At 40.0% G+C, this 11,298-nt stretch overlaps 2 protein-coding genes across 2 annotated transcripts in view; one reads left to right on the forward strand and one right to left on the reverse strand.

The window, feature by feature from the left end:
- The first annotated feature begins 2,614 nt into the window (after window positions 1-2,614).
- Window positions 2,615-11,298, forward strand: part of LOC131884875 (uncharacterized) — a 12,564-nt gene continuing 3,880 nt past the window's right edge. Inside the window, exons 1-7 of the mRNA XM_059232773.1 lie at window positions 2,615-2,776; window positions 2,840-2,944; window positions 3,029-3,138; window positions 3,222-3,345; window positions 3,462-3,554; window positions 7,679-7,812; window positions 9,768-9,984. Of these exons, the coding sequence (XP_059088756.1) occupies window positions 2,674-2,776; window positions 2,840-2,944; window positions 3,029-3,138; window positions 3,222-3,345; window positions 3,462-3,554; window positions 7,679-7,812; window positions 9,768-9,984 (886 nt within the window). The 5' untranslated portion in view covers window positions 2,615-2,673. The remainder of the gene's footprint in view (window positions 2,777-2,839; window positions 2,945-3,028; window positions 3,139-3,221; window positions 3,346-3,461; window positions 3,555-7,678; window positions 7,813-9,767; window positions 9,985-11,298) is intronic.
- LOC131884864 (uncharacterized) lies at window positions 3,572-7,253 on the reverse strand. Its single transcript, XM_059232763.1, has 2 exons — window positions 6,737-7,253; window positions 3,572-5,682 (listed from the first exon to the last, which is right to left on the reverse strand). Exons 1-2 carry the CDS (start codon window positions 7,156-7,158, stop codon window positions 3,636-3,638), a joined length of 2,469 nt encoding a protein of 822 aa, XP_059088746.1. The 5' UTR covers window positions 7,159-7,253; the 3' UTR covers window positions 3,572-3,635.

An 11,298-nucleotide genomic window follows, 5' to 3' on the forward strand; every position in this document is an offset into this window, starting at 1 on the left:
TACTTGCCTAAAATCACTTCAGAATAAGAACTTTACACATGTTCTCCCCCCTTTTTATATAACTCAAGACAAGAACATGGCAAGTCCAAAGATGTTTCACTAGGAACATGGCAGGATTGGGAGAGCTCTCCTATTGGAAGAAACTAAAAGAGTTGGGACTGTAGTGTTCAGAGAAGGTACGAAAGGTATCTGATATTGTACGTCTTCAAAAGTATCCATGAGCTTTGTCCCAACCCAGGTTTTAGGGTCAATTCTAGTGACCGTAGAGGCTTAATGTGCGTTTTGAGAGCACCTTCAAGCCCTCAAGAATCCAGCCTAGTTCGATCAATGAAGTCCACATCTCTTCTTTCTCGAGCTCCTTCATTGCTTAATTTTTTTATAAATATTCTAGGCTTTGAATCAACAATTTAGCCATCAATATTCAAAGCAATAACATATGTCATCACAGAAATATTTATTACTTTTAGAAACTTTCGAACTATTATGTTAATAGGATTTCAAAAGGAAAAAGTATTTATTGTTGTACATCCCATTTACATCCAAACACGATTTGTATGACGTCAAATTATATGATCTAGCAATACTGCTCCACAAATATATCTGGCAGGAAAAAAATGATGAACTTTGTTTACAATTTTACACCTTATAGGCATATTCTTTTGAAAAATGGAATGAAGGTAAAATTGTAAGGGCCAATGTTTGCCATTCCGATGTCATTGTAAGATGATACTTTGCTCTTTGCAAATTCAAAGTGCCACTTAACTTGAACAATAATTAGTAAACTGTATTTTGGCTAGCTTCCCTGTTGTTTCTCGTCGTCACACTTTGCCTCAAAAGTAGCTAGTTACTGAATAATGACCATTTCAAGCGACAACCATAACAGAAGACTCAGAGACGATGTTCCACATTTCTGTTTCGAAGTCACGTGACCGGTGTTTACTTTTAGCGGTGACGTACCAACGAATTAAAGTTGACGGATCTGGTTAGCCTTGAATGTAACGTAGATCAGGAATTGGTCAAAAACTAGTCCAAGTTTGACTTAAATCCTGCTACAGGATTAACACCCTGACATTGTCAACATTAACACAGTATTCGTGATCTCTTTCTTTAGCTATTCTCTAATAATCCACCAAAGGGCGTATCGTATTGGTAGAGAACAATAAGCAGTACATAATAAGTAGAATCTTGCAAGCAAAGGATGATTCGGAAAATTTGGATGGTACTGTTTTCCAAGATAGTACAAAACCTATTTGCAACCTATCTAGGCCGTGACGCGCGGAAAAGCCAAAGCAAATCAATTCATACGAGTTTTTTTTATATTAAAGGCAAACCACAATAGTTAAGGATTTGGACTAGAGGATGTTGGCACAAATGACTCACTGACACAATTGTGGTTAACATATCATAATAGATTGACCATTATCACAGAATTTGTTCTAAATTATGACTGGCAGCAAGCAACTAACTACCTCTCTTTTGACTAGCTTCATGAAAAAGGACAAAAGCGTGACGAACATAGTAATTACAAAGAATAAATGGCTTTTACAGTATATGAAACTGTAGGTTTTCAAAAGCATCTATATAGTTACGCCCCAATCCAGGTTTTAGGGTAAGATGCAGTGACCATGGATGCTTACTGTGCGTTTTGCGATTACATTCAAGCTGTCGAAAAACCAGTTTATCTTTTTTCTCGAGCCGTTTCAGTGTCCAATTTGTTACCCTCTACTTTCCAGGGGAGTACATAAGCAATGATGTGTTACCACCTTTCAAGATAAACATTAACACAGGTTTAAATACAATTCCAAATCAACCCAACATGCAAGGGCTAGGTGAGTTTGCCGATTCAGGCTCGTTGGTGCATGGTGGATCAGACATCATTTAAAAAGAAAGATAGGTAGCGATTTCAAATATTTCAATTTATATTTCCTGTTTTGTTTTTGAGGAAATTACATGCCCAGTGTCGACTGATAAATCCACATCAAATAAAAAGGAACATTTTCGTTGTACCTTAAAGTCTCCTGAAGATACGACGTAACAAGCCATAAATTGCGTAGAAAAGAAGCTATTATATGACATGGCTACAGTGAATAACAAAAGATTTTGAGAAAACATTTGTCTCCTAGAATCAGAGTATCATTTTCTTCCAAGACATCCAAAAGAATAACCTACTTCGAGGGACAATCCACTTGTTTTACAAGGCTCTTGTTGAAAAACTGTCGATGGAAACTTGAAGATGGTCCTTTTATCTTCCTGGCCATCAAAGAGAAGACCATGAAAGGATGTGAGCTGGAAACGATATTTCCGAGAAGCATATGAACTAATTATCAAAGAGCTTACTGATATTTAGTCGATACATTGAAACGTGATAAAGTTGAGCAATGACCAAGGCACCGTTGAACCAAAGCCGTGAACAACTTAAAAGGGGAAACCATGGCGACAACAAAGCCAATGCTATTGTTCCCTTGGGAATAACTATGATCCATTGAAGGGTATTGGTCAAGAATTATCACACTTCAAAGATTGCGCTCTCGTCAATGAACTGATCAATCTCTTCGCATAGAGCTCTAAGATCAACATGCTCTTCAATGACCAGAATTTGTGCCTAACCCTGTGTTCGACAAAACTCCAGAGCTTTGTATTTCCGGATCGATAAATGCATTTATTTAGTTAGCAATGGGTAGTGCCATAATGAAAACCAAACTAACTGTCGTGTTATGGCTTGTGCTTCTGATATCCGTGAATGAAGTTCGATGCGAGGCTTTTAGTCGAATTCGTGGTACAATACGAAAGTTACCTTGACCTTCTTTTTTTTCTATCTATGCTATTTTTCGCGTTTTAGAGCCTTGGAAAACTCTTATCGAAGAAGGTCTTCGATTTCCCAGTTTCCTCAAGACCAAGTTTCTGACCCCTGAGGAGCAAGAGAGCCTTCAGTTGGCACCCAATGGTATTGTATTATATATGTTGTATAACATGACATTAGTAGGTCATCATATTGTCTATCCTAATTTTGGAAACTTTCTTTTTACAGAAGAAGCATTGGTTGTCAAATTGATATTGAAGGAGCAAAACTTTACGGGAGACATGAGGAGCCGCGCATCAAAGGCCTATAAATCTTTACAGCTTGAGCTCAAGCATGGAGTAGGATTCAATCCAATTCCAATATGAACTGTACAAGTCTTGGGACTTCCCCCATTGAATCAGATCATTATTTCGTGTTGCAGCTCAAATCCGTTTTGGGAGAGGAATTTCCTGAGTCTGACGTCTTCAAAGGGAAGTGGAAGCTTCAGGATATTCAGAGTTTGGGCCATTTGACCCGAGTCCTCCTTTCCCTTAATGGATCTGATGGTAGGTGCTGGGTTTTCTTTTCCAACCGATGAATATGTAGTATTATGTCTGTTGTGCTCTTGATTCAATACTTACTTTAATACCCCTTATCAACTACTCACGTCACTTTTCTGAAGCTTCGGATAATGAGAAGGCCAGGAAGAATATCCTGCGGGCAATAAGTCAAGGCCAATTTGGGCATCTTCCAATATGGAATGGAACTGCTGAAGGTAAGGTACAACTCCAGTTGTTCAAAAGATAAAGAAACCACAAAATATTCTATTTCCGTATGAACAAGCTAAACCAAAATATTAGCAAATAGTGTTTATGGTTTTGTTTCGGGTCGATGATTCATCAAACATATATGCGTTGTCATGCCCACCATTCGCAACCACGTTCTTGTTAGATGGAGACGAACTTAGAATTCCTTTAACGCATGAAAACGTTGCGGTTCCACTTCGCTTGAAAGCCTCCATGACAAAGCAACAGATCCAATAAAGAATCTCCACGAATGTGATGACAGAGATCCCCGTAAAAAGACCCAACGTTCCACCCACAGCGGAAATCATATCAAAAACACTTGTTCGAAGCTCTAATTTGATTTGTGTGATGATGGGGGTATCAAAAAAGAAGTTCAGAACGGCAATATCTTCATGGAACCGCTCCTCTGCAAATTGGTGGAACTCTGTCACATTATGGGCCAACATTAGCATATTCTTGCTCAATTCATCGATGAAAATATGTTGAGGGTCCAATAGATAGTCTGCCAAAAGACCAGCGTGAGTCTTGGCATTATACCATTTGTCAGGAGAGGTCTCTTTGTGCATGTCGTACGATTCTCGGAACATGGTGGCAAACAAATGGACCCCTTCGCAATCATTTAAACATCCGCACTCTTTTCGATCCTTCAAATCCTCGGAATATTCTTTGAGGCTCTTTTCAAAACAGCGATTACCCGTGGTTCCACAAATAGGCAAGTCACTTTGTTTGATGTACCACGGAGAGCATTCGCATTTAAGCGAGAGCTTTTTAATGCGACATTCCAGAAGACAGTTGTCCTGGGAGTAGTGAGAAAAGTAGCTGAGATTGAAATCCTCCGGAAAGTGGCAGATCTTGTTGTCTTCGTTCCAGTTTTGAAAAGCCTCCGAGGTTCGAATGTGATGTATTCCATGGAGGTAGAATGAGTGTTCGCCGTAAAAAGAGGTATCTACAATGAATGGAACTTTAGAGGACACCACACCAGGAAGGGTAATGAACACCTTGAACCCTCGGCTTTCTTTCGACGGAGGAAGCAAACTGGTTAAGCGATGATTGTCTACCACCAACTGTAGACCTCGATCTTTGCCACACCCTGCCACCGACCTCATTTTGAAGACCTCCGAGTTATGCAGGGAATCCTTGCTAATGTTTTCCATGCCTAGTTTGAAATTGTTGTAGGTGTAACAAAGCCCATGATCGTTGAAGACGGTTTGAAAGGCGTTGCAAAATCGGCCCTCGGGGTATTGGTCCAATTTGGCTCCTTCTTGTCGTTTGTTGTCATACCAACAGTACGGGAAAGCCGCATTTGGGACCACTTTTCCTTCTTCATCAATCGCATGAGGTGGATGTAACGAAGTTCGCATGATGTCAATGAGTTCTTCGCCAAACTTGACATTGGCCAAGTCACACTGATCCTTGACTCGGCCGTCGCGCCAACCCCAACTTGATATCAGGGTGACCAAATCCGGTACGGGCATATCGCCCTTGGAACAGCTATAGATGGTTGGATACTTTATCGGATCCAAATAAGTGTCAAAGAGAACCTTCTGTGCTTCAGGATCAGCATCAACCAAAGAGTGGATCATTTTCAGGATCGTTCCAGGGCGTGCCGTGGCAAACTGATTATGGACTCTCGCCTCATCTGATTGCAAGAGTTTCTTGAGGTCCCTCAAGAATCGAAAATCTTTGACATATCGGCTGCAGTTGGTCCTCATTTCCACAAGGCATTGCCCCCCTAGAGATCGTTTGGAACGACCATTATGTCCGAATTTCGCCACGTCCCTGATGGATTTTTCTATTTCGTTTTCGGTGGAATTCAGAATGAATTCTTCGTAGTCTGAACTCAGGGTCGTGTTGATTTGTTTGAAGAAGTCAATGAACTCAGTCCTGGCTGGACAGGTCTCCACGCAGTTTTCCATTTCATCTGAAGACTCCGTGTCCTCGTCAGTCATAATATCAATGCAGTATTTAAGAAGGCAATCATTTTCTTGAGGTAATGGTCGATCAGTATGAATAAGGCGGAGGAGATGAGCGATCATTTTCTTCAGATTGAAGTTCTTGTGACCAGCTTGATTGGCCATTCGTTCCACATATCCAAACCTAAAGTGGAGAAAACGACACTTAAGATTCATCGTTAACGAGGATTATCGCCAAATAAAGCCATGTCAAGCTTGAGCTTTTCGTGTTCGGCTCTCATGCATCAAAACGGTGGTTAGACTCAAAATTTGAACAAGACTCAAATTTGTTTGGACCATGTCTCGGCTAATTGGCATCAAGAAAGATTAGTCATGCAATTTAATTACCAAGATAACACACCTCAATTTTAGAAGACATTTCGGAATGCATTGTGGAACGAATTTCCCACTTTCCCGTTCTTTAACCATGCATTCAGTCTAGTCCTCTATGATTGAGAAACAAAAATATACCTCGGAAACTTTTGATTAGGATGAATATGGGCATTCCTCAAAAGCATATAATATTGACCTAACATGGAATTCTTTGCCTACCCAATATCTGCTGTTTTTTTGGACCTGATATTTGCTTTCAAGCAAACACAAAGCAGAAAAGATGGCCCAGAAATGCTGTCTATGTTAGATGGAACATTGAACAGAAAATTCAATGCTCCATCCTAAGGCTAAAGGGACTCTCGGGCGGAAAAAGAAGGAACGCTCAATGGAAACTTGAATCTGTTGTTCAAGGGCGGGGAAATGGATGCAAAATAAGTAACACATTTGGTACCCATCGTCCAAAAGACATGTTTACTAAAGGTCCTTTGTCTGAATAAATGGTATCCCCTTGGGCCTCTCTTCCAGGTTACTAATCACAAGCCAATACAAATAAGGAAAACTGTCAACCTCAGCTTTTAAAGACACCAAGATTTTCTTTATGCCGGACTCACCGAGTCCGAACTCGAGTTCGGCAATAGAATCGAGTCTTTTAGTAAAGTCAGGTCAAGCAAAATTGTCTTGCAAAATTCTAAAAAAATCAATGTCTTTTTTGACGAGTCCGACCTCGAGTCCTTTGTAAAAAAAATGAGTTGAAGACTAGAGTGGATTCGGACTCGATTCCGGACTCTCCCCACCACTACTTCCAATGATGGACATTTTTCCGTTGTCTTCAACATCAATACCAACCAAAAAGAACCTTCACGTACCTGGTGTCATCCATTGGACAAATGGTGATAGCCGGAAATGGGATTTCCTCGATGGACTTCTGCATTACCGATGTCACCACAGGATTATCTTTCCAGCCTTTGAAACTACTGTTGATGATGAAAATGGCGAAGAGTACTCCCATAAGCACAATAATGCCCCAAGCAATCTTGGCCAATCGGCTTTTGGACTCTGTCCAGAAGTAAGTTCCATGGATGGTCGACGATGAACAGAATTTGTGGAACAGGTCCATTAATTCGGCTTCTTCTTCAGGGGACTGTGGAGCGCCATTGATCACCGGGTTGGACACCGAGCCTTGGTGGCCTCTCAAAAAGGAGCTCATTTCTTTTTCCTTTTTATTCGACATGGTCAGGTTGGATAGTTCATAACAATACTTCGGACTCATGTAGGTCGGACCTTTCATTCCCAATTAGAGTTCCTCATCTATGAAGCACCGGAGTGAGACTGAACCTCTCTGGGAACGTTCCACAAGAGGCCAAGAGTGAGGAGTAAAACAGGGAACCGGGTGGAACTGGTCGGGCTCACTTGTTGAGTCTTGCCGAGGAGAAATGAAAAGGAGAGGAGGGAGGAAGAGTCTTGAATAGAGCAACGGCGAGGGATTTAAACAACGTGACCATATCATCCGTGTAGGATTCGACAAATGAAAGATTAAGCACTGTGGATCACAATTGGAACAATATGTACCACCTTTACCCACGCAGCATGCTAATAGGATGGGAATGAATACACGTACATGCATTATTTCATTCCCATTGTGAATGAACCACGCTCTTTGCCTTTTTAATATCCAGGGTGGGAGTGGCTCATTCTTGATTAAAGTCAGAACTAGTCACCAAACCGAGATTTGGTAGATGTTCAATATTGTATGTACGTTTCCCCCGTATGCTGTAGCTACTATAAACGGCCTTCTTCTTTGGTTGCAGTTTATCAACAGTTGGTTGAGAAAAATACGGTTTTCGACGTTACTGTCCAACTCTACGATCAACCTTTTGTGGCGGGCATGGATTTGAGGGAGTCGCAAACGTTTCTAAATATGTCGGATCAAATGCATCAAATGGTAATGCAAAATCATAGCACAACAAATTGCGGATTTGTTCTTAGACTCTGTGTTGAAGGGATCGAGTTGCATAAAATCAGGCACCTTCCCGGTCATAATTTACACTTGGGCCCATTTATTCAATTATCTAAAAAAAATAGACGTTAACAGGCTGCAATCCCAGTGGATGACAAAGGGATAATAGCTTTCCATTATACTTCAACTACTGTTTGGTATTTTCCAATCACTTTCTCATACTTTGTGATGTTGTTAGTCATTTAAAAACGCTTCTTTCGATTTATGTATAGCCTATATTCACTCATTCTCAATCAAACCTAGGGTTAATTCCAATTTCAATTCAAGTTCATGTACACATATCGAGCTCTTGCTTAGATAGGTATTATGATTAGCCCCACAAAGTCTGCTTGTGTCTAAATCTTATTACAAACTATACAACATACACTCGTCATGAAAGATGCTTCCTATGACATCCTACGTAGTACCATAAAACACATTTTTTTTCACAGTATTCGGATTCAGAGTACAATCAAACACCATTTGAGAGCATTCCAACTGCCGCTTCCGATATTTCCCTACATGAAATTTAAAGAGCTATCATGAGAACAAGGTTAGCGTTAATATGGAAGTCACTTACTGATTTTGTTCCCATTCATTTCCTAAAAGCACATGAACGTGTTTTTTATCTACCATATAAAAAATTCTATCCTAAACTGATTAAGTTAGAAAGGGATAGAGAATTTTTCTGTCAACTAATTGATTTCTTGTTCACTCAATTCCGAAAATGTGTAATATGCGTCCACAAAACTCGGCACGTTTTTCACTGCCAAATATAAATTAACCGTTTGAAAACGTTTCAATCCATTTCCCCCCCCCCAAAAAAAAAAATCTTTTCTTCAACATAAAGTGACTTTGAAATAACGATAACTACTTTTTCGGACGTTTTGAATGACTCATAATAACAAGGGAATTTTCAAACACGTAGAACGATTTTCTACAATCGAATAAAAAGTCGTTTCGCTTTTTCCAACTTTAGTTTGTATTTGTGTTTCAGGGGCTCAGATTTGTACGGATGATTATTTTCATTTTTTGAGTTTATTAAGTTTTGCTTCTTGATCAACACCTACATACTCCCTATGAATATTTGAGGGAATGCATACTTAAGGGCGTCTCAAAACGCACATTAAGTCTCTACGGTCACTAGAATTGACCCTAAATCCTGGGTTGGGACAAAGCTCATGGATGCTTTTGAAGACGTACGGTATCAGATACCTTTCGTACCATCTCTAAATAATGCACAATCCCAAATTATGTAGTCTCTCCGAATAGGAGTTCTCTCATTCACTCAATTTTCCTAGTGAAACACGTTTGCATATGAAATACGAGCTAGTGACCCCCCCCCATACATACACACATTAGAAAAACACCTTGTGGTGACATCAGACTGCATATTCTACTGCACTCAATGTGAGTGAGTGCCCTAACGGTGCTAAGAAGATAATTCCCATTTGAAAAACGTTAAGTAACACTTTATCCGACTTCAATAAGTTCCTTTTCATTTGCGCCCTTGAACAAATCTACTGAAAAATAATCCTTTCCCATGATCAGGCATTTCAAAGCTTTGTCGATTAATAATGAACAAACATATACAAGAAACTTTTCGAAGCATTTCTGGTCTAAACTTAAAGCCTAGGAATATATATTTTTGGCTTTCTAAAATATTATAAATTTTTCACTCGGCCTTGAGCTTCCTTAGACCTCAAAATTTGCCAGTTTGAAACAACAACACTATTGTACTCTCAGACACTTTTCAATCTGACGGTGGGAAAAAAGTCATGAGAATCATTCCCGCCTTGCCCTAGAATTAAGAATCAAGTCATCAATGGGCCGTGCTCATATTAGTTATCGATCCCAACAAAGACCGGAAACCACTCAAATTGATGGGGCTCTATTTTCAGCTGGGAACACGGTTCAAAAATGTTTTTGGAGAACACTTCTTTCGGATGACCATAGTCGGATTCTATCCGAGCTTGCAATCTACTGTTATCCGTGCCTACGTCTTACTAGATCCGGATCCGGAGAACATCTACTATGCATCGATTGCTTGGTATGATATCAAAGGCTACGTTTACCTCGGGAAGTTTCCTCTTCTCCCTCAGAACATCAAAATTGCAGGTAAGTTCTCATTTGATATCTACAGTATACTTCAAGTGTTGATCCATCATCAATTATCAACCTACAGTGGGACAGGAAAGTTTCGGGCCCATTCATATTACTCGTATGACTTTGTGTACATATAAAGCAAAGGCCAATGCTTTGAAAAAAGGATGAGCTAATGGTTAAAGATGCCAAGGAGAGTCAAGAAAGTCACCGAGTTGAATGGAGGCGCTTAATGGTTATTGAACTAAAAAGATTGATACAAATTAACAATTGCGATGAAATTTTCATGTCACACTGTTTTGAAAGTGCATTTGGTACGACTACGTACTTGGTTGCTTACAAGGCGATAAATAAAAACAAAAAGCCGAATCCTTAACTTAGCCTTGTATGAGCACTCGATGTCTGTTTTTGGCTTACGATATCAATCCTTAAGACGGAGTTAGTTAATCGAATATATTCACAAGTATGGTTCTGATCAGGGTATTTCGACTACTGTACACGGCCCTTAAGACGTGATCTAATTACAAATCCTCATCAATATTCGTTGTACACCTTCAGAAACTACGCCTTGGATCGAGCCGCACTCAAGCTTGTAACAGATCTTTCACCTGGCGACCTTCACCCTTTGCCCATTCTATCTCGGTCAACCTTCGCCTTGAAAATGGTCGTTAACCCAATGGCCTTTACTTTGTCGACCATGAACTGCGATCCTTTGGTCTGACACGGGCACGCTATTTTTGAAAGCAAGACCTTTATCATTTCGACCAGAAAATCTTGTCCCCTGTTCTGTTTGACACTCAGCAGCTTTGCAAGGTTGGCCCTTGAACAAAAACATAGGGCTTTTCAACGTTGATGCTTAAAGCAAGACTTTCTTGAGTGGAGGCCAATATTCTCTATTCTTCACTCGATCAGGACAAAGATGAGCAATCGAGCATTGTACTTAACCAATAGGTCACTTGCAAATGAAAATAGATCTTCAGCCATTTTGACCAAGGATGGAAGTGCAAGGTCAGTGGAGTCATGTTAGAGCACGTGAATGGAATCTGTTCCCATCTCTGTTAGGCTCTTCACTTTTCTGACGATTCGTCTGTTGTTGGCGTTTGAAATAAACCAGAGTACGAAGGCCTACAACGTTCTTCTCATTTTACGCTTTATTCACATAAGTACGAATTGATATGCATCGAAAGCAGCCGTAGAAGACCGTATGAGTTGTGTGAAAATTGCAATTTCATAGCGAGCTAAATTCCAGATTGCACTTTACTAATTAATGTGCTCTGTCAACATCAAAGCTCAATTTTCCATGGTCGAGTTGAATTACACCAAAACATA

Source organism: Tigriopus californicus, chromosome 1 (genome assembly GCF_007210705.1).
Source record: "Tigriopus californicus strain San Diego chromosome 1, Tcal_SD_v2.1, whole genome shotgun sequence".
Taxonomy (NCBI): domain Eukaryota; kingdom Metazoa; phylum Arthropoda; class Copepoda; order Harpacticoida; family Harpacticidae; genus Tigriopus; species Tigriopus californicus.